This window comes from Diabrotica virgifera, chromosome 6 (assembly GCF_917563875.1).
Source record: "Diabrotica virgifera virgifera chromosome 6, PGI_DIABVI_V3a".
NCBI classification, from domain to species: Eukaryota; Metazoa; Arthropoda; class Insecta; order Coleoptera; family Chrysomelidae; genus Diabrotica; species Diabrotica virgifera.
Genome location: NC_065448.1, coordinates 11,116,372 through 11,139,683, shown reverse-complemented (window position 1 = coordinate 11,139,683; position 23,312 = coordinate 11,116,372). Strand labels below are relative to the sequence as shown.

Below are 23,312 nucleotides of genomic sequence, written 5' to 3'. Positions count from 1 at the left end.
TTACTTTAATAAAATTATAAAATAATGCGCAAAGAGTATAGAGCACAGAAATATTAGACACATCGTCTATTTTGTCACCGTATTTAGCCCAGTAAATGAACGGGAAATTCGGCGATACCGTGTAATTTTCAGGGGCAACTCCGAATTGCATTAAAATTTGGATTTAGGTTCTACTTACCCTCCACTTCAAAGTTGAAATTATGCCGTTGGTTGCTTTTACTTGGTGGGTGACAGTCACCCCTTCTCGGGGGTGAAAAACATATGTTCAAGATAAGACTGGAAATGGATAAATTGACTGATTTTAAGCAACTTTTATTCTATAGAGTTTTTTACGTAAGTCAATACTTTTCGAGTTATTTGCCATTGAAAATGTTGATTTTTCGACAAAAAAACTATGTTTTCAGACGGTTTTTCGCAAATAACTCAAAAAGTAAATATTTTATCGAAAAAAATATCCTTAGCAAAAGTGTAGCTTATAAAAAAAAAACAAAAAGGGTATCAGTAAAGTCTATCAATCAAATAAAAACAAAGTTGTAGCTCATGAAAAATACGTTCTTATTCGTCTAATTCCAAATCGAATATTTCAAGATGAAATCACCAAAAAACTAGCACCTTTCGGGAAAAACCCATTTAAACTTTTTCAAAGTGTTTATAAAAAGCTTTGTTTTAATTGTTAACAAAAGTTTTAGCATTAAAAATAAGCGAGTTACGCTCAAAATAAAGTTGGCCCTCTTTTTTTTTGTAAAAAATCATGAAAATCTCGCCCTGTTTAGCTCCCCAAATGCAATTCATCGCTACCGCTTTCCAAACAATTTACTTACCTATCTATTTTTTATATGATCTGTCAGTCTCACCGGTTTAAAGTGTTTATTTTTGAAAGGGTTATGATTGAGAAAGCTTGAATGGATCACTAATCACGAGTGTATGCAAATTTTGAACAGCCATATCTTAACCAATTTTTGTCTTACGGAGAAACAAAATGAAACTAGCATATTTATAATAGCAAAACCTACATTTTCTTACTCTTTAAGATTTTTCTTATCACTAATACTTTAAGTTATTTTGAGAAAATGAAATTTTTCAAAAATTTTTAGAAACATTTTTTTTATTATAAAACTAAATGTTTTCACAAATAAGCACTTCAAACCAATCAAACTTACAGATCATATAAACAATACACATACAGTTAAAATAGATGGTAAAGCCAAACGATTAATTTTATTTAGGGTGCTAAATAGAGGGAGGTTTTCACGATTTTTGAAGTTATACTTCTTTACGGGCGTAATGACGGTGAAATTTTATATGGGAAAACCTAGCGACCGGGCGCATGCGCATTATAACTTTGTTCTGATTGGATGTTCAAATGACATGACAAAAATTATCCAATATGGCAGCTGTGGCACAGCTGTGGCACTGTGTTTGGTTATAATGTATGCTTGTTGCGTTTTAAAATTTGTAGGAAGAGAAACAACAAACAAAAAGTTAGTTAATGGTTATACTGCCTTTTTAAATAGTTTTCATATTATATTTTTGGACTTATTTACATAGAAGACATGATTGTTGCATGCCAATGTGAAAGCTCATCAAACTGTGCCTAGTATGAGTGCCGCAGATCTCGCTTATTCAAAGCTAAAGAATCTTTCACTGGTAAGTGTTTTATAAATAGTTGATCAAATTTTGTTATGATATTTGAACATAGCCACTTTGCACGACGCAAGTGATTGCGAAATTTATTAGTCGTTATACGGGCTCCGATACCTACCTTGAACCTACCAAAATACATAAGTAGTATGTAATACTTTTTTTTACATAATTTGATTACCATCAAAATTTCTATCAATATTCACCTAATATATTGTCTTCTTACCCTATGTTTTGTTGTATTTTTTCAATTCTAAATCATTTCAATTCAAAATCAAAATAATTTGATTTACATAAGTTAAAAATGTCAAAAGGTTAATCTGTTTAGTTAGACGATCTTCGCACATAATGACAAGCTGTCTCTGTGGCGCAGTTTTAATGCGGGTGAATCCCAATACAACGCAAATACCAGCCGCGTGGTAAGTTGGTTCGAATCCCAATAGAAACTTTTATTTTTTTATTTTTTTTATATATTTTATGATTGAAAGTATATTTATTATATAATTTTATTTTCAGAAAATACGTATTTAGTTAAAAATTTTTCCGACAATTAATGTTCAGAAATCATTTGTGGCATTTTTAATGTGTTTGTGTGTGTTTTATTTTTTTATTATTTTAATTTTTGGCACTGTTTTAATAAAAATGTTTGAGAAGTATTAAGTATAAATTAATTTAATATTTAAATAAAATATAAATAAAAAGTATATTAATTTCGTTTATAATCATATAATCATATAATAGAAGTATAACTTCCTACGTGCGTACAAAGTACACACACATTCTTTTTTTTTACCAAAAAAGGGACCAACTTTTTTTCAGTGTAACTCGTTTATTTTTGATGCTGTAAACTTTTGTAAAAAAGAAATAATAAGCTTTTTTTCGATACTTTAAAAATGTTAATAAGGTTTTCCCGAAAAATGCTTCTTTCTTCGGTGATTTCGCGTTGAATTATTCGATTTGGAATTAGACGAATAAGAACGTATTTTTTATGAGCTACAACTTTGCTTCTACTCAATTTGTAGACTTTACTGGTACACCATTTTTTTCGTTTTTTTATAGGCTACACTTTTGATAAAAATATTTTTTTCGATAAAATATTTACTTTTTGAGTTATTTGGGAAAAACGGTCTGAAAACGTAGTTTTTTTGTCGAAAAATAAACATTTTAAATCGCGAATAACTCGAACAGTATTGACTGGCGTAAAAAACTTTATAGAACAAAAGGTGCTTAAAATAAGTCAATTTATCCATTTCCGGCCTTATTTTAAACACGCGTTTTTCACCCCCCGAGAAGGGGTAAATGTCACCCTCCAAGTAAAAGCAACCAACGGCACAATTTCAACTTTGAAGTGGAGGGTAAGTAGAACCTAAATCCAAATTTTCATGCAATTCGGAGTTGCCCCTGGAAATTACACTCCAAAACGGTCATTTATTCGGCTAATTAATCTTATCAGTGCAATTCTTCTTTTGCAAAGCAAAAGAAGACGGACTCATTGAAGACGATATGTTGAATCAATTGAAATTTAAAATTATATAATTAAATATGGTCTTATTAAAAATTATATATGTGTCTTACCTTAAAAGCCTGGTAATATAATCAGGCCAATTATCAGGGAACATTACTAAGAAAAATCCAACTCCGATTAATATCATGCCAGCTAGCTTCATTCCTTCAAAACTTGCTCCGTATAACACAACATCTAGGGCTGCAAAAACAAGGAATTAGCACAAAAGTATAAAATAAATGATAATGGCGAATATAATCACATTTCCAATATACATTAGAATCAACCGCGGCTGATGCTGTAGAGAACATAGCAAAACTGAACTGGAACTGGGCAGGTCACGTGGCTCACCAAATAGAGGTCGTCCACCAACATGTTGAACGGACAATCTAAAACGTTGACATACGAATTGGATGCAAAAGGCACAATATCGATACAGATGTGGTGAACTGGACAAGCGAAGATTGAATTATAATACATTAAAACAACAGAAAACCTGCGATCCAAATGTCAACTTCACCTGCTCTAGTAGTAACCTATAAGGTAGCCGTTGCCTTAGGTCCTGCTGGAAAATTAGCGAAGCTCTAGCAACCTAAAGGAATAACCGTATTACACCAAACTAGGTAATATACCATCGCATTAATAAAACTTATTGATAAAGATGGTATTGATGTATTGATTGAACTCTTTAATCTAATATATCAGACTGCCACAATCCCCAGACAATGGCTGCAATCGACCTTTGTAGCAATTCTCAAAAAGTCAAGTGCAACAACCTGCTCGGATCACAGAACAATATGTTTAATGAGTCACACACTAATACACAGCAGAATTGTTAAAACTCTCGAATATGAAATCAGTGACACACAATGTGGCTTTAGAAATGGTATGAGCACACGAGATGCTTTGTTCGGCTTGAATGTGCTGGCCCAGAGATGCATGGACATGAATCAGCATATGTACTTATGTTTTGTAGACTTTGAAAAGGCATTTGATAAAGTTCAACATAAAAAGCTTGTAGATACATTAAAAAGCAAAAATATTGGCAGTCGTGAAATGAAAATTATATCTAATATATATTGGAATCAAACTGCCAAGGTAAGAGTTGACAACCAGGACACCCAAGATATCAAAATACAGAGAGGAGTCCGTCAGAAATGTGTGCTGTCTCCACTACTTTTCAATGTTTACAGTGAAGCGGTATTTCAAGAAGCGCTCTCAGATTCAATAGAAGGTATATCTTTCAATGGAGAAATTTTGAACAAATTACGTTTTGTAGACCATACAGTAATAATAATGGACAACAGCAATGATTTACAGAACGTAATGCCACGCTTTAATGAACGCTGTCATGAGTACGGACTGAAGATGAATTTAAAGAAAACTAAATGCATGATCATAACTAAATCAGCACACGCTGAAGATACTGTAATTGAGAGTGTGGATAACTACAAATACTTAGGAACATGGATAACATTAAATGTAGACCAAACCAAAGAAATTAAGACACGTATTGAAGGATGCTTCGATGTTACGTGTTCTCTACTCTTCTTTATGGCTTGAAAGCGTGGACAATGAAACAAGTCCATTTGAATAAGTTGGCCGCCTTTGAATTTTGGTGTTACAGAAGAATCCTACGAATATCATGGATTCAAAGAATGTCGAACGTGGAAGTAACTACAGGGATAGGAAATCAACCGAAAATAATACTAACCATCAAAAGACGAAAACTGGAGTACTTGGGACATGTGATGAGAGGGCAAAAATACTCATTATTACAACTTATTATGCAAGGCAAAATCAGAGGAAAGCGAAATGTGGGAAGACAAGAACATCCTGGATTAACAACTTTTGGGATTGGTTCGAATGCAGTAGTGCAGAGCTATTTAGAGCGGCAGTCAACAGGGTCCGCATTGCCATGATGATTTCCAACCTTCGATAGAAGATAGAACTTGAAGAAGAAGAAGGTAATATACGGGGAATTTGGGAAATGTAGTTCTCTATACCTATCAACCCTCAGTGGCCAACCCCTAAAGACCAAAATAATAGAGAGAAGGAAAAACGGTCCTCAGTCTGCGGCAGTCCAGAAATCCCGGACTATTGTAATGGTCCCGTAGAGCCAGATCACGAGCAGGGAATTTTTTATCCGATCAGATACTCCTAAGACTTAGACAACATTTTCACACAATACACCTTTTCATTCATTACCATCAATCAGCCAATCTCGTCCACTTCTGGACATAGACTTCCAAATGCCCTTCCCAGTTCCACTTAAGCGTCGTGATTCTTTCCATGATGTCTTGAACTCCTGATGTTTGCCTGATTTGTTGGTTTGTTACGTGGTCCCGAAGGCTCACATTCGGCATTGCACGTTTCGTAGCTGCTTGTATAACTTTGAGTTTATTTGCAGAATTTTGCGTCATTCTTTAAGCCTTTGTTCCGCAAGTTTGTCCGGTCAAAACACATTGGTTATAATCCTTTCGCTTGAGTTACATCGAAATTGCATTTTTTAGAATATGCCTCAGTTAGTTTGCCAAATGCTGCTCATGTTCGTCTCTGTATTTATTTGCCTTACATCCACACAATAAGCCATGGAACGGCCAACGTTGTATTTCCTTTACGAGAAAAGGTACTAAAAAATGGGAATTGATGATATAGATATTCGCATCGTTAATAGTTTGAATGTAATATGCAATTTAAAAATCTTACTCCAAGTAATGAAGCTTAGAATAGAACAAAACCTCGCAATTTTTACAGAATGGATGGATTTGCTTGAAAATTTGAGAATAAGTAGTGGATAGTCCAAGGATCAAAATCTATATGGTGTCGAAAGGCGCTTTTACCATGGGGGTGGTTGCCACCCCACCTCGGGGTGGAAATTTTTTATTATATTTAGACCGCAAAAGTTGGTAAAAACATTTATTCTAAGCAAAAAACGTTCTATACATTTTTTTGATAAAATCAATCCTTTTTCATTTATTCGCTATCGAAAGTGTTAGTTTTATATCGAAAAAATCAATGTTTTTAATCAGTTTTCTGCTAATAACTCAAAAAGTTTTCGTTTTATCAAAACAACTTTGCTTAATAAAAATGTACCTTTTGAAAAAATAAACAAATCTGTTTTTTTAATTTTTTTTAAAACCAATAGTAATCGAGCTCTACTTTTTTATGTTAGCTCTTCTTCGTCAAATGCTAAATATTGTAGATTCAAAGTCAAACGACGGGAAATCTATGCATTTTTCGAGGATAACTCATTGAAACTAATTTAAAGTGTTTAAAAATATCTATCTCTAGAAATAAAAAAAAGTCTCTAGCTCAAAAATTAAATAACTTATAATGAAAAGAATGTAAGTCCCTATTTTTTCGGCAAAAAATTTATCGGAAACAACCCCCTTATCACCAGCCTAATTAACATTAGTCACTGGCCCTATTTTGCCTTCTTTATTTATGTATTATTAATAGGTTCTAGAAGTTTGACTGGCTTAAAATTATTAGTTTTTAATAAAATGGAGTTAAAAGCGAATAATTAATTTTTGTAGTTTGGTAGAAAATGCCCTTTTCTTCGGAATAGAAAGATTAGCATCAGAGATACGAAAAAATGTTTAAATATGAAATTGTAGTTTATTTAATTCCCAAGAAAATGGTTTGCAAAAAATTTTCCTACGGTAAAAATTGAGTGAGCTATTGACAATTAAAACTTGTAATAACATGCAAAAACCACCTTTACCAACCCTTTTAAGTTACCTCTTTTTGAGACTGAGGACTTTAAAAAGATTTAATATAAATAGCCTTATAGATATCATAAAATATATATAAAATTCTTTATCACCAAACTTTCTAAGATAAAAAATTAAAAGGTTACGGTTAAAAAATCAATATATTTTTTGAAAAAAAGAAAAGAGAAATCCAATTGGAAGCATAATAATGTAAGTTAGCGGTGTTTTTAATCATTGGCCTTATCCATTCTTCTTTATTAGATTCTTATTAATAGGATCTATACTTTTGACTGGCTTATAATGATTAGTTTTTAAAAAACTGGAGTCAAAAGCGAATAACGAATTTTTGTAGTTTTGTAAAAAATGCCATTTTCTTCAGAATAGAAAGATTAGCATCAGAGATACGAAAAAATGATTTAATATGAAATTGTAGATATTTAATTTCCAAGAACTTGGTTTGAAAAATTTTTTTCTGCGGCACAAATTGAGTGAATTGTAAATGAGTATCTATACTAAAAACATTGATTTCTTAGATATAAAACTAACACTTTCGATAGCGAATAAATCGAAAACTATTAATTTTATCAAAAAAATGTATAGAACATTTTTTGCTTAGAATGAATGTTTTTATCAACTTTTGCGGTCAAAATATATTAAAAAATTTCCACCCTGGAGATGGGGTGGCAACCACCCCCATGGTAAAAGCGCCTTTCGACATCATATAGATTTTGATCCTTGGACTATCCACTACTTATTCTCAAATTTTCAAGCAAATCGATCCATTCTGTAAAAATTGCGAGGTGAAAAGCTTCAGTTCCTGGACTATCTAACTCACTGACATTTATGATTCTCTAAATGGCTAAATTAATCTAGGCGCCAAAGGAGTCACCGTGTCCTTTTTAATTCTGATGGACAAACTCAACGATTTCTTATGGATTTTTGGCTGCTGATTACGAATTTAGAGGCTGGATTTCGATCCGAGTGGTCAAAAAATTGTTATAAACAATTTAATTGTTTATAAGGCTCTGGCTCATAAACTAAAAGAGATAAAAATATGTTTCAAATAAAAATTTGTTACTTAATAAAAAACGAAGAAAAAAACGTTTACTAAACTTAAATCAAACAATCAGAACTCAAGATATCGTAAAATTACTTCACGATGCAAATTGCAAAATAAGTATTTTTCGAAGCTTTATCGATCGTAACTCGACTTATACGCATGCAAACGAGCCTTAAAAGGTCTTATTTTAAATTTTGATTAATAAGCTTCCAAACAGAGTTTGTTAAATTACTTTATCTTCATTTGTTTTAAAGTTATACCCGTTTGAAATTATAATTTTCTTAAAAAAATGTACTAATTTGTTTATAAGAGTTTCAAGCCAATTTGAGCTATAAACATATACTTTAATTAACAATAATGATAGAAGAACTCAAAAGGAACAATTTGAGCTTACAAAATTGTTCGTAAGTTTATTTTTGGCTATTGATATTTTGGCTACTAAATTCGTCGCTTACTTGACTGTGAGCCGATCACATAGCGCGCCATTAAAATATCGATATCTTGGCCAAAAATAAACTTACGAACATTTTCGCAAACTCATAATGTTCCTTTTGAGTTCGTCTATCATTATTGTTAATTAAAGTATAAATGTTTATAGCTCAAATTTGCTTGAAACCCTTATAAATAAATAAATGTACAATTTTTTTAGGAAAATTATAACTTCAAACGGGTATAACTTTAAAACAAATAAAGACAAAGTAATTTAGCAAACTTTGTTTGGAAGCCTATTAAGTAGACTTTAAAATGAAACCTTCTAAGGCTCATTTGATGGAGTAAAAGCGAAGTTACGATCGATAAAGCTTAGAAAAATACTTATTTTGAAATTTGCAATTTGCATTGTGCACTAATTTTACAATATCTTGAGTTCTAATTATTGGATTTAAGTGTAGTAAACGTTTTTTTCTTCGTTTTTTATTAAGGAACAAATTTTATTTGCAACATTTTTTTATCTCTTTTAGTTTATGAGCCAGAGCCTTATAAACAATTAAATTGTTTATAACAAATTTTTGACCACTCGGATCGAAATCCACTCTTGAAATTAATAATCAGCAGTCAAAAATCCATAAGAAACCGTTGAGTTTGTCCATCAGAATTGAAAAGGACACGGTAACCTCTATTTGGCGCCTAGACTAATTGTTTATCAGCGTCATTTAGATGTAAATTACACAACTTATTCCAACTCAGCTCAGATTTTATATAGTAAATTGTTGATCTTCATTTCCCACGTATAAACAGTTGCTTTTTTTATATTGTTATTTTCGAGCCTGCAATTCTTTTGCAGTAAATAATAATTTTAAAGAATATACTCACCTGCAGATACAGGGACGGCTGTTATAAGTCCTAACGTTATAAATAAGTCGTAGGTAAGAGCTACACTAAAATTACCCAGTAAATTGGCAACTGAAACAAGAAAGCAATCAATAATTATTATTAGTAGGTAAAATGATTAAGAAAACAGAGCAGTTTAAAGAAGGTATACGTTAAAATGTCTATCTATCTATCTATCTATCCATGTAGTGTATGTACAGGGTGTTTGGTAAAGAATGGGCCATAGCTTAACCTTAGATTCCTGAGCTTAAAATAGGTCGATTTAAGCTAATTTACCTTAGTACGAAAGTGGATAATAACAGAAATACAGGGTGTCAAAGTTAAACTTTTATTTTATTTATTCTTGAATATGCCCTGAAAGGCATGGGATAATAACATGAAATTTGATAGACGGGGATTTTTTGGGACGAGAAATCTTAATTCGCTACCAAAAATGATGTATTACCCAGAGGGCGCCACATACGTCTTTCAGCGCTCATTTAATACATTCAATTTTTTTATCCCCCACTCTACATACTTTTTGAATAAAAACTTTTATTCTCTTAATATTTTTACTTAAAAAATATATACTACATTCATCTCGCTAAACTCAATCGTTTTCGAGATAAACGCAGTTTAAACTGCGATGCAACATAATTTTTTGCATATCATTGTAGTTACACCCGAAAAATAAACTATAATAATTTCCAAAAATGTATCGCAAATTTTTTTAAATGGGATTTGCGATGCAATGACGTAAATATGAGAACTTGCAAAATTATTATAATTGCAAGTGTATTTTTCGGGTGTAACTATTATGCAAAATTTTAATATTATGCAAAAATTATGATGCACCGCAGTATTAAAATGCGTTTATCTCAAAAACAGTTGAGTTTAGCGAGATGAATGAAGTATACCTTTTTTAAGTAAAAATATTAAGAGAATAAAATTTTTGACTAAAAAAGTATATAGAGTGAAGGATAAAAAAATTGAACGTGTTAAATGAGCGCTGAAAGGCGTATGTGGCGCCCTCTGGGAAATACATCATTTTTGGTGACGAATTTAGATTTCTCGTCCGAAAAAACTCCAGCCTACCAAATTTCGTGTTGTTATACCATGCCTCTCAGGAAACATTCAAGAATAAATAAAATAAAAGTTTAACTTTTGACACCTGTGGTATTGCACCTGTAGAATAATATTGCGCCTGTGGTGGAATTAGAGATCTACACCACCTCATATTGGAGTGTGGACAGTACAGACAAAATATTAAAATAATGTATGAAAAGTTATTTGATCTATATTGTCCTTTACCTATTAATTTAATGAAATTATTTTATCAAACAATAAAATGTCTGTACGAATATGTAACGTCTTGTAAATTTACATTTTAAATAGGCTTAGGAATAAAATTAAAAATTGTAAATATGTCACACAAAATTGAAAAATGTATCCACGAATATATTATGACACCCTGTAAATTTAGAATATAAGTAGGATAGGATAATTAAAAATTGTTATTGTAATACCATGTAAAAAAACAAATAGTCTGGCTAATTGGCTAAGCCAAAGCCATTATATAAAAAAAACCTTTGACACCCTGTATTTCGGTTATTATCAACTTTCGTACTCAGGTTAAATCGACCTATTTTAAGCTCAGGAATCTAAGGTTAAACTATGGCCCATTCTTTACCAAACACCCTGTTTATTTGGACTAAGCTCTCCTTGTTTAGCCAGTGCTATGCCAAATACTCTTATGTATGATTCTTATCCCGATAGCTATGAAACGGAAGAAATCTGACCAATGCGTTCTTCCTATTATGACATGCGGAACAGAAACTCTAGCTTACAAAAACAACAGCACTAAAAATGCGAGTGGCACAAAGGTGCATGAAGAGATCGATTCTTGGCGTGACAAAAAAGACAAAATAAGGAACGAAAACCTGAGGAAAATAACGAGACTAAAACACTTAAAATGGACCTGAAAACTAATTGACTGACGCCCAAGAGAAGATAAACGCAACAGAGAAGCCAAACGCAACAGAGAAGACAAACGCAACAGAGCACGACAACATTTACCTGTTATAACTTTTCTGTATTCTGATTGTTATACATTGTTATACTTAATAAACAGTTTTAAAGGATATTAATCTTAAATCCTGCAAATTGTGTATTAATAAAAAATTTCTATAATAAAAATTAAATTGCTAGGGATATGCCCCATTAAGACCTACATAGAGCCACCCTGTCTAGCGCCTCCTGAATCCTCCGCTTTTAAATAAATCAATGTGAGCTACAGTTTCCCGACTTTAGAGAGAATTTAACCGATGAATTATGTGTATCTTTTTTAACGCGACGGGCTGACAGGAATGAATCGATAAATAAGAGTAAACACTAACAAGGGTGCAAAAGTAAACATATCTTATAATGTATACAACGTTTCGAAAATATACGGAAGTTGTTAGTAGAAGCGTGTGAGATAGTCAGGACAGGAGTTTTATGAGCAAAAATGTCGTAATTTTAGTAATTGGGAGTTTTATGTATTTATCGTTCATTTCTTTAGACATCGGAATATCAGCAAAAAAATATTTACAGGACATGGCAATGAGAGCGTCTTAATTTCAATATGCAAAAAAAGGAATATTTGGTCATATTCCATTGCAGGTAAGGCAAGAAGTTATTGTTAAATTTTTCACATGCGAAAAATAATATTATATTTTTCACTGTATCATTACGATAATTTCCCTCCCCCCTTTCACTTTTCCACCCTTAAAACTACTACTTAACCCAACCATGATTGACTACCCACTTGTTTAGAAATGCAGATATTTTTGAATACTGAAATGAAAAACGCTCTCCCTGGTTTTAGCTGTGGAAGAGAACACACGAATCACACAATTCCTAATTCTCTTAGTAATAACCACTAATACCACGTGCTTAAACACCGCAAATATCTCCGATACCTCCTCTCGTAATGAAAAGAAAAACGCATTTTCTTTCTGTAAACTACAATAAACTACTGCATGTTAAACCTGCATAATGTAAACATATTATGTGACGATTATCGATTAGCCAGCGAAGTAACAGTGATATTGGCAAATCTTTTTGTAAACCTACTTAAACTTTAGATATAATATTACTATTTGACGTAGTCACAAATGTTTCCTTTATCTAGTATTCATAAGTTATTTTAGTATGTAATAATAGTAGAAATAACAACTTTTTTAACTTAAAAATGATTATCAATGAGTACCTAATCATATTTTATTACTTATTGTTTCTAAATTTCAAATATATTTTAATATTATTTTTAATACAATGTGTCTATCAGTAATAATGCAACCCATAAGTATTTTTTGCCACTGCTTGGTTAGTATCACTGTTACCAGATATTCTCAGCACTGCGTTTGAAACCAGCTCTATCTATAGGTAAGAAGAAGTAATGACCTTTTTTTTGGTTTTGCTATTCTTGCTCTTCTATATTTATTATAAACTGTCAATTGTGTCAACTTACCTAGAGAAAGAACACTTGATGTTAGCAACGCTGGCCACGGCAACATGTCCCAGTGTAGCGTCTCGACACCCATAAGGAACAATCCCAGACAAAGAGGCCAAAGGAAAGCCGCATTCAGCATGCCGATGAGTGAGAAGAAGAGCGCCACCTGTCCGTACGTTGCATCACCAATTACTTTCTTGAACAGCACCTAAAAATAAGCGAAATAATGTATTTAAAATTTAAAGCTCATTTAAAAGGACTGTTTTGTCTGCCAGCTACTGGTCAAAAGGAGGTGCCAGACCTAACGGTATACGTTCCGCACCGTTCTGGAAGTTTGCATGGAACAGGTTTGGCCTCTAGAAATATAGAAACAGTAATTGGTAAAGGCGAAGATGACTTGATGAAGATAACAAAAAAGAGAAAACTTGAATATCTGGGGCGTATACTGAAAGGTAGCAGCTACTGGATACTGCAGTTAATACTCAACGAAAAGAAGAGGAAAAAAGAGGAATTGGTAGGTAGAGATATTCATGGCTCCGAAAACTTCTTCAATACCACGCCTAAAATTTGGACACAGGACTCAAAGAAGAAGAGGATATTGGATGCAATGACCATTTAAGTTAATAGGATATAGAGGCAGATTGTGAACAACAAAATTGAAAGAAAAATAGAAACGGGAACGCCAAAAGACGAAGGAAAGGAATTAAACATTAGTAAATGGAAGGAAACAGGAAACAAAAAATGCAAAACTGTGGAAATAACACGTTAGGAATATCCAAAGCTTATACCAGGTCGTCATCCAATAATGACTCTCTTATAGCATCCGAAAAAAGCAAAATTAAAAATTCCCGAAAGCTTAGACTATTGCTGATATTATGATCTTTGACTTACTTTGTAAACTGCTGATCCAGCCGCAGCAGAAGTAGCTAAAACAACTCCTCCAAGTGTTGGACTCCCAGTAATGCCATCCATATAAGCCAATAAGGCTACACCGGTGTCGCAGATTATCACAGCCATTATCTGAAAAAAAAAAAAAATATATCGTATCAGTATTCCCTTGTATGTATCAGTAAGTCATGGGAATTCCTTACTTCTGGGGACAATTAAGAATCATTTAACTTAGAATCGTCAATAGTGGATGCAAAACTATGAAAATGTGATGATACAAATAAAAATATAGTACATTCTTTAACGGTAAAATATTGCAAAACCTCTAACTTCTAAAGAACACCTCAGATTTAGACAAAATTTTGCAAATAAGCTCATCTTAGCCTTCTCTTCAAAAGTGATATGACTACAATGTGTGCTTTTTATTTTTAAGGGGTGAAAACTACCCTTTTTTACCAAAAATTAAAGACAGCAGTTATAAGCATTATTTAAATCAAAATTATGTGTGGGTATGTTAAATAGTATACTAAATATAGGAATTTTATTGTTTTCTATATTGAAATGTATTTTATAGTTTATAACTATTTTTAAACCCTTCAAAACTACCCTCTAAATAACAATTTGTATAAAAAAATATTTTGTAACATTAAATTAGGTAATGTTGCAGTTTGTAGTGATTTAAACTTTATTTTATGTTCACAATTTAGTTTATTAGGTATTTAATATTTTCAACCCTAATATACTACCCCTACAAAGACATTTATTAGACATTTTAATAGAAAACCTGTGAATTTTAAAGAACCGCTTGGGTTGACATGAAATTTGGCATTCACTTAGCTAATAAGTCAAAGAAAAAAAGTAATATACAGTGGAACCTCGATAAGTCGGATTAATTGGGACCGCGGCCGATCCGGGTTATCGAAAATCCGGGTTAGCCGGAGAATATGGTAAAAATTACTAAAATATAGTATACTTACAGATAAACTCCATTATAATTACAAAAACGTGAAATACATATAATATGCACAGTCATGGGCGCCCATATAAAAATTTTCAGGGGGGCCAAACGTGAAGATTTTGCACATTACATTTTGTACACTATGGATAACAATATATAGTTTAAAGCATCCGAAAAGCTAGGGGGGCCACGGCCCCCCTGCCCATAGGTATGGGAGCCTATGTGCACAGTACATCTAAACTACGTACAGTTGTATACAGTATTGTTCATTTATTGGTAAAAAACTCAGTCAAACTGAAAAAATGTTTGTTTTGTCTGATGGAAATCGGTCCGAGTTAACCGGATTTCCGGGTTATCGGAGGCCGACTTATCGGGGTTCCACTGTAGTACCGATGTGTGTATTTGCCCTCGGGTGAGTTTCACCCCTTCTCGGGGGTGAAAACATATAGGTCCAAAATAAGTCCGGAAATTGATAAACTGACTAATTTTAAGCAACTTTTATTTTATAAAGTTTTTTCACTAAGTCAATACTTTTCGACTTATTTGCGAGTGAATATTATTTTCATTTTTCAACAAATGAAAATATCATCATCAATATCAATATCATCATCATCAATATATAAATAAACATATTTATTTGTTTATAGTTTGCTCTATAAACATATATCCGCAAATACTTCGCTTCCAAGATACGGGGTGTTGAAATTTTTCTTACAAAGTGAAGATTTATTGATTGCTCTAAAACTGGTTGAGATATGCAAATGAAATTTGGTGGGTTTTAGGAGGTAGTTATTACGCATTTGTTTAAAGACCTACTATTAAAAATTTTATATTCATCATTGGCGCGCATACGGATAATATCCTGAATTAAAAAAAATATAGCACGGCACTGAGATATTTCAAATTAAAATGCATTTCTGTGTTACTTGTTTAATTTGTGACAGAAAATGTATCTTCCCTTTTTTTCATACGATGCGCCGTTTTCATGAAAAAAAAAATATACCAACGCTTAAAAAGTATTCGACATGTTTCAATATGGTTTTTTAACGATAATTTCTGTAATTTTCAAGATATTTCATTCCAAAACTTATTTTGTCGGGAATTATAAGTACTAAAAGTTCTCAAAAGTTGAACTTTCTGGAGATCTTTGATTTTTAAAGCACGCGATTCGAAGAGCTTAGAAAACTGCTTGTCACACTTACGTGCAAACTTAAAGTATAAATATCTCGGTCAGTTTTTATCATAGAGACATTGAAAAAACTGAAAAAGTTTCAGAATGAAAAATACTACATTTTAGTGTTAACGTATATTTTTCAAATTTCCTTTAGTTTTCCAGGAATTTTGAAAAAATGGAAAAAATTTACACAATATCAAAAAATATTATAATACTAAATTGAAATTTTTTTCAAATTAAAGCCCTTTAGACTGGTCAAAATCTCAGAACACGTAGTCAGTTTATAGATAAAGCTAATTGTATATGGAATAATGTTAATTTTTATTTTTGTGGAAAATTCACCGATTTAAATAATTATTTTTTTGTTTTTTCAACGACATAATCGTTTTGTTTTTGTAATAAGTCGGCCATTTTTTATCCAAATCGCTTTTATTGTAGCACCTTTTAAAGGTATCAGCAAAATCTTTAAAAGATGTATCTGCAATTTTTTTCGAAAAAACTATCTTTCTTGCCTTATTCAATGATAAAATGTTTAATTCAAGGTTAATTCGAAAAAACCCTTATATTATCTAGGCTGTAACTTAGGTTGTGTTATTGCTATAATAATTTAAACAACACCACTCCATTCATTAATTTAAAAGGTCTCTTTTGGTTCTTATGACTTTTTCGATAAAATGCATAATTTTAGAGTTATTTTTGAAAATCCACTCAAAAACATGCATTTTTCATGTAGTAAAGCATCAATTTCGATCGTGAATAACTTGCCAAATATCAATTTACCGAAAAAGTCGTATATAAGATTTTTTACTCAGAATTTAAATATCTATCAATTTCTGAGGTTATTTTGAGGTTAAATATTTCCACCTCCGAGAAGGGGTGGTACCCACCCCCAGAGCAAAAGCACACATCGGCACAATATCACTTTTTTCTTTGACATATTATCTATACGTACGCCAGATTTCAAGTCAATCGAAGCGGTTCTTTAAAATTTACCGCAAAAACCGTCAAAGACTGGACTAATAATTTGGAGTAATTACTGAGTATCGTGATTTCTTCCAATATTCCTAACAATGTTTCTCCATTGGTCTCTATCTTCAGCTGCTCTAAGAGCTTCGCAGAATGAGTTTCCAGCTGAAGGCTTTATTTGGTCAGACCATCTAGTTGGTGATCGTCCTCTTGATCTTCTCCCCGGAACGTTTCCAGAAACAATTAATCTCTCCAAACTGTCGTCACCTCTGCGAACCACGTGACCAAAGATTTGCAGAATTCGTTGCAGACATATTGTGGACAGCCTTTTTTAATCTCGAGTTAGTTTAGAATGGAAACGTTTATCCTATGAGCTGTCCAAGGTATCCGTAGCATTCTTCTTCAGCACCACACCTCAAGGACATCAATAATTGTTTGGCGCTCGCGTGCGTGAAGAGTCCAAGTCTCTGCCCCGTATAAAAATATTGAGAAAACAAGGGCATGCACCAGTCTCATCTTGATATTTTGCGAGATAGATCTGTCTTTCCAAACTTTAGTTAGGCCACTCGTTGCATTTTTTGCCATACTGATACGTCTCCGAACTTCTGCTTCACAGTTACCATCGAGATAGACAAGACTAGACCCGAGATAGACAAAGGTGTTTACTATCTGGTATTCCTGTAACATGTTAGTCAGTTGAATAGTGTAAAATCTGTCGACTACCATTATTTTTGTCTTAGCGTTATTGATTTTCAGACCAACCTTATTGGCTTTCGTACTCAACTCTTCGCAAGAGATCAAACATTTCTTACTAATTTGCTGCTATAATTGTAGTGTCCTCAGCAAATCTTAAATTGGAGATTTTCCTATTAGCTACTATGACTCCACCGGCCCATCCTGCTAAAGCCATCCTCATGACATGTCCACCATAAATGTTGAATAAGTCAGGTGACAACACGCATCCTTGTCTAACACCTCTCTCGGTCTTGAATTGGTTTGAGAACTTCTGATCTAGTAGTACTGTTGCTATATTGGACTGGTACAGATTTTAAATGTGTCACCAAGTGCATCGGTGTGCCTATTTCTATTAAAATGGACCACAGATATGGACCACAGATTTATCCAGCTGACACAATCAAACGCCATTTGGTAGTCAACGAAGCATTTAATCATAGGTACTTGAAATTCTCTAGAATTTTCAATGAGTTGTCTCAGGTTCAAGATTTGTTCTCGTGTACCTTTACCCATAACAAACTCCGCTTGTCCCTGAGGTATTTGGTAATGTAGATAGGTTTTTAATGTTTCACAAGTAAAAACGCTGGACGGAAGGGCCGCCCGAGAACTTTATCGTACCGATCTATTATCGTTATCGTACTAGATACTGGCATTCTATAAAAATAACAAAGTACTCGTTATTTTGATATTTTAGAAACACCTTGTATACCTGAAAATATTTTATGGTTCTACGCATCATTAATTCCTGCATTTGAGAAAATGTTCGATGCCATATTTCAGGGACACACTATAGATTATTGCATAAATCAATAGAATATTAGTCATAGTTTCATTTCAAATTAGTTCATTTTTCTGAGAAATTAATAGTTTACAATATTTGCATTTTACTGCATGGATTTTAATGAAATTTTGGGAGTAGCCCAATCTCCTCATTCAAAGTCTATCCTATATACTATATACTATGGCGCTTTTATCATGGGGGCGGTTCCCACCACTTCTCGTGGATAGAACATTTTTATTTTCGAATTGCATGGAGCAAAAGGAAGAATTTTAAGAAAATTTAAAAATGCGCTCTATAATTTGTTCTTATTTTTTGAAAAACCTTTCATTTTAAACCCGTCCAACTTTTTGAGTAAGAGTTTTTAAGTAGAAATAACACTATATTAAGAGGTATTGCAAAAGAAAAACAATGCATTTAAATTCTGGTGGATGAGAGGTTAAATATATGTACTTCTCAGTTTTCCTTAAAGTACATTATTCATATATTTTTTTGCACCATATCTCGCTTAGTTTGAATGTAACCGACATTTAACGGTGCTCGTTTTAAAGGCCTTTTCAAACACTACAGAAGCATGAGCACTTTGAGCATGCACCAAAAAACAAACTCTTTTTACCTACCATATCTCTTTTTGTATTATAGAAAATTTACGAAGGAACGAATCTCTGTGTTATTTATAATCTAAAAAAAATTTTATATTTGATGCATAGTTTTTAAGGTATTCACAAAAAACCGTCCGAAAACGTGTCATTTTTAAATGAAAATGGCCAATTTTCAACTACGCATAACTCAAAAAGTATTGAGTTTTCAAAAAAAGTGTAGATCAATTTTTACTTAAAAATAGGTTCTCTAGCCACTTCCATGCTTATTTTGATCAAAAAATTTTCCACCCCCTTGAAGGGGTGGGAATTGCCCCAAGATAAAAGCTCCATAATATATAGGGTAGATTTTGTTTCTTGAGCTATTCCGTACTTACTGTGAAAATAGCAAGTACATCGATGTAGTAGGATGGAATTCGGAGCCAAATACTCTCATTGACTGCCCTATAATAATGCTCTGCTATGATCGCGTGAGAGAGGACACACACAAGATTCTAGCAAAATTTCTATTTTCTGTAACTTTTCGAGTTTTTGAGTTACAGCAAAGAGTTTTATATCATTACAAAGGTAATTTTGCATTCTTTCAAAATATGTAAGAATATACAGGACGTATCTAAAGGATTAAGATTTTTTTTTCATTTTCGGTTCAACCGGAAGCCACATTGTGGGTAAAATTTATTGTTATAATAGATAATAAAGTACTATATATGTCTACCAAATTTCAAATTTCACTTTCTATTACAGAGGAAGTTACGGGCACTCGAATATTTTTTTATAAAAAATACATAACTCCCCTCCTATGAGGAGTTAAGAAATCTGATTAATGATATTCAATTTACCGATAGGATATAAAAAATATATCAAAAAATAAATAAATTCCTTGGAGCCATTTTTGAGAAAATCTAGTTCAAATTTATGTCAAATTTTGACCCCTTAAATATAGGCAACCCATAACTTTTTCTGAAAAACGATAATATTGTGTTATAGCCCCATCTTTAGGCTATATAAATATTTTTTCAAATTAAATTTATCTTAAACAAGTTTTTAGATTGGTAGGGAAATGTGTCGGGTGGGCGGTCAGCCATGCTGGCCGCCATTTTGGATTTGGAAATGTCAAATTCCGTATTTCTATTTACCTATCGATGAGTTAAATTTCATTCGTTTCGGTCAAAATTTGCCAAAATGGGCCCCAAATAACCCCCCTATTTCGGCCACCCTTTGAGAGATTTTTTTTAAAGCTTAGTTTCTCGACAAAATTCTCTTAAACTTACTCATACCGAATTTCATCGAAATCGGTCTAGTAGTTTTTGCTGGGCGGTGGCGACATACGTACGTACGTACGTACGTACATACGTACGTACATACTTCCGACATGTTTTTTTTATTTGCTTTTTAGACTCAGGGGGACTCAAAACGTCAAAAAAAAGTGAAATCTGAAAATTTTTTTTTGCACGAGCCTATAACTTTATCTATTATACTCATACTACGTATGTAGTACGATAAAGTAAAAAATGTTATTATGGGACAAATATGTATGTACATACTCTAAAACATTAACTCAACGTAATTTCCAAAGTAATTGCAGCATTAAACTCACCCTTTAGAATTTCTACTAAATATTTCAACCCTCCCTCCAGACATAGGTATCTACTTCTTGAGAAGTGATCTATAAAGATTATTATTTTATTAAAAAGTTCCTTCTAACATTCAAATTGAACTTTCTGGAGGTTTATGAAAGTTTTTTAATCTATCTTCTTTACTTTCAGTCGCGAAATGACGGAAAGTTGTATAGCTGTCTCCCTTGGCAATAAAAGTTCACTTAGGAATGTACTGTAAGAATAATTTGTCTTGCAGAGGTTGTTTTTGCAATGATAATTTATCTTTTAAAGTATATTATATTTGACATGAAATTAATAATGATCGACACATTTGTCTATACATAGTATATGAATTTTATTAAAGCAACTTATGGTCTTGACTTTATCTGTTGCTTTTCTTTAAGACCATTATGATGTTTTTGAGCACCTGATGTTTATTATAAAATATCTAAGAGAGCCTTCTTCTTCTTTACGTACCGTGCCCAAATTTTTAGGCGTGGGTAGTTTCCATGACAATTTGCTGTGTCGTTCCCGATCTTGTGCGGCAATTAATAATTGATCTGCTGATAAGCTATTCCATTGACGAAGGTTTCGGAGTCATGAATATTTCTTCCTACCAATTCATCTTTTTCCGTCGATTTTTCCATTGAGTATTAACTGCAGCATCTTGTACCTGCTACCTCTCATTATATGCCCGATATATTCAAGTTTTCTCTTTATTATCATCTTGATTAAGTCACCGCCTCTGTTTAAGAAGTCACCGTCTCTATTTGAAATGCGTTGAACCCAAGATATTCTGAGCATTCTACGATATGACCACAGAGTCATCTTGAAGGCTTCTAATTTGTTCATCATGTTAACCTTCATGATCCAAGTTTTACATCCATACAGTAATACAGGATACACATAACATTTTGGGAATTTGATTTTTAATTGTAAGTTCAGCTGAGAGTTGCTCAGAATAGATCTAAGTTTCATAAATGCTCCTCTTGCAATTTCTATACAAGTTTTAATTTCTTCATCCGGATTTAGTGTCTCGTTTATCCAACATCCTAGGTATTTAAAATGGATAACTTTTGTTAAAGGTTCATTATTGACAATTAGTTGCATAGAGCCGACGTCTTGTTTGCTAACCACAAGTAACTTTGTCTTTGTTGTATGCATCTTAAGTCCGTTATTGGAGCATTCTCTAGTGACTCGATCTGTAAGGAATTGAAGATCTTCGATACTTTCAGCCATGATCGCGGTGTCGTCTGCATATCTGATGTTGTTAATAGTTTCTCCCCCGATTTGAACTCCACATTGCCCTTCCAAAGCTTCGTTAAAAACTATTAGTATACGTTAAACAAAGTTGGGGATAACACACAACCCTGTATGACACCTCTTTGAATGCAAATTTTGTCTGTCTTTTTGCCATCTACCAGAATAGAAGCTTCTTGATTCCAATATAGATGTTGTAAAAGTCTCAGATCTTTATCATCTATTCCAATCATTTCTAGATATTTAAACGCCTTCTCAAAATCTATAAAGCAGACGTAAATTCTGTACTTCCCATGACCGTTAAAGTAATGTTAGCATTGAGAACAAAACCCTTGTTCCCAATCCTTCTCTGATAGAGCCAGTTACGTAGAAATAATTGCGACTTTCTACTTTAAATAAAGTATGCAGATAATGTGTAAATAATATACGAAAAGGAATATTCACACCTCCAGTCTAACCTGCCATTCTGTGGCACATGTTTCGCTATTTTTAGCTTTTCAGGCAAAAGTTGCTGGTAAAGAGAAGCAAAGAGTCCTTTCCATTTGTATATCGGTGTTAATATACAACCACGCAGTCATTTACTGACTAGCACAATCTGAATTTTATCGTGCACAGACGTATATACACTTTGGATTTTTGGGAGATATTGAAGAAAACTTATGGGAATATCAACGGTCCTGGTGCAGACTTTTTAGCAGTACTTAAGAACTAATTTAGTTCTGCCTTATAAACGGTGTGTTAAAAGGATTATCTACCATATCGTTGAAATCTATTATTTGTTTTTCTTTATGTATTTTATATCTAAACAAGCTGAAAATTCGAGTATTTTCATAACGAAAACTTTGTTTATTTACTCATTTAAATTCATAATATGGAAAACTGCTATTATGAAAAGTTGTTTAGAATTAAAAATTATGTTTTAATGTGCAATTATATCATTCTAATTTAAATCTTGTGAACTATAAAGATACTTTACTCTTGATCGAAATTCATATTTTTTATATACCTCGTATAAAATTAATAAAATTTAATATATGATGGTTGCATCATAAATCTTAGATCATAAAGAGCTTTTTATGAAGAATAACTTTTCTTCGTCAAATTCAAAATAAAAGAGTTATAAATGAAAATGATGTTGTTTCCATAATTTGAGAAAAATCTTCAAATATTTTTTTCCGTTAGAAGGATGTAATTGCATATATCACAACATAATTTTTTATTCCAAACAACATTTTTTCATAATAACAATTTTCAATATTGTGAAATAAATACAGATACTTTTTACTGATGAAGTGTGGTAAAGTGTTTTGAATCGTCAACAATAGATGGAAATGGAGCAGTTCGCTTATCATTAGGTACTCCCATTAAAGGGGAGGCCGTATACTCGTACAAATATTTTTAAAGTTATTAATAAATCATTGCTTTCAAAATATACTCAAATTGTATTGTTAAACACCTTATTTATTTTATATAGGTACCTAATAAGTCACTATCAAATGCCATTTATATTTTATTAATAACTAATTTAAAATTTAGTTTGACATTCACGAAGTATCAAACTCAAATGTAAATAACCTATGCTTTGCTTAACAAATTCAGATTAAAACTAGCCTACTTACTAGCAACGATTTCTC

The 23,312-nt window shown here is 32.4% G+C and overlaps 1 protein-coding gene across 2 annotated transcripts in view; it reads right to left on the bottom strand.

The window, feature by feature from the left end:
- The window catches only part of LOC114331966 (putative thiamine transporter SLC35F3), a 222,876-nt gene that overhangs the window by 94,252 nt on the left and 105,312 nt on the right, over positions 1 to 23,312 (bottom strand). For both annotated transcript variants that reach the window (XM_050653295.1, XM_050653296.1), the window contains exons 6-9: positions 13,614 to 13,742; positions 12,741 to 12,930; positions 9,233 to 9,322; positions 3,217 to 3,346 (exon numbers count right to left, since the gene is read on the bottom strand). In XM_050653295.1, the coding sequence (XP_050509252.1) occupies positions 3,217 to 3,346; positions 9,233 to 9,322; positions 12,741 to 12,930; positions 13,614 to 13,742 (539 nt within the window). The remainder of the gene's footprint in view (positions 1 to 3,216; positions 3,347 to 9,232; positions 9,323 to 12,740; positions 12,931 to 13,613; positions 13,743 to 23,312) is intronic.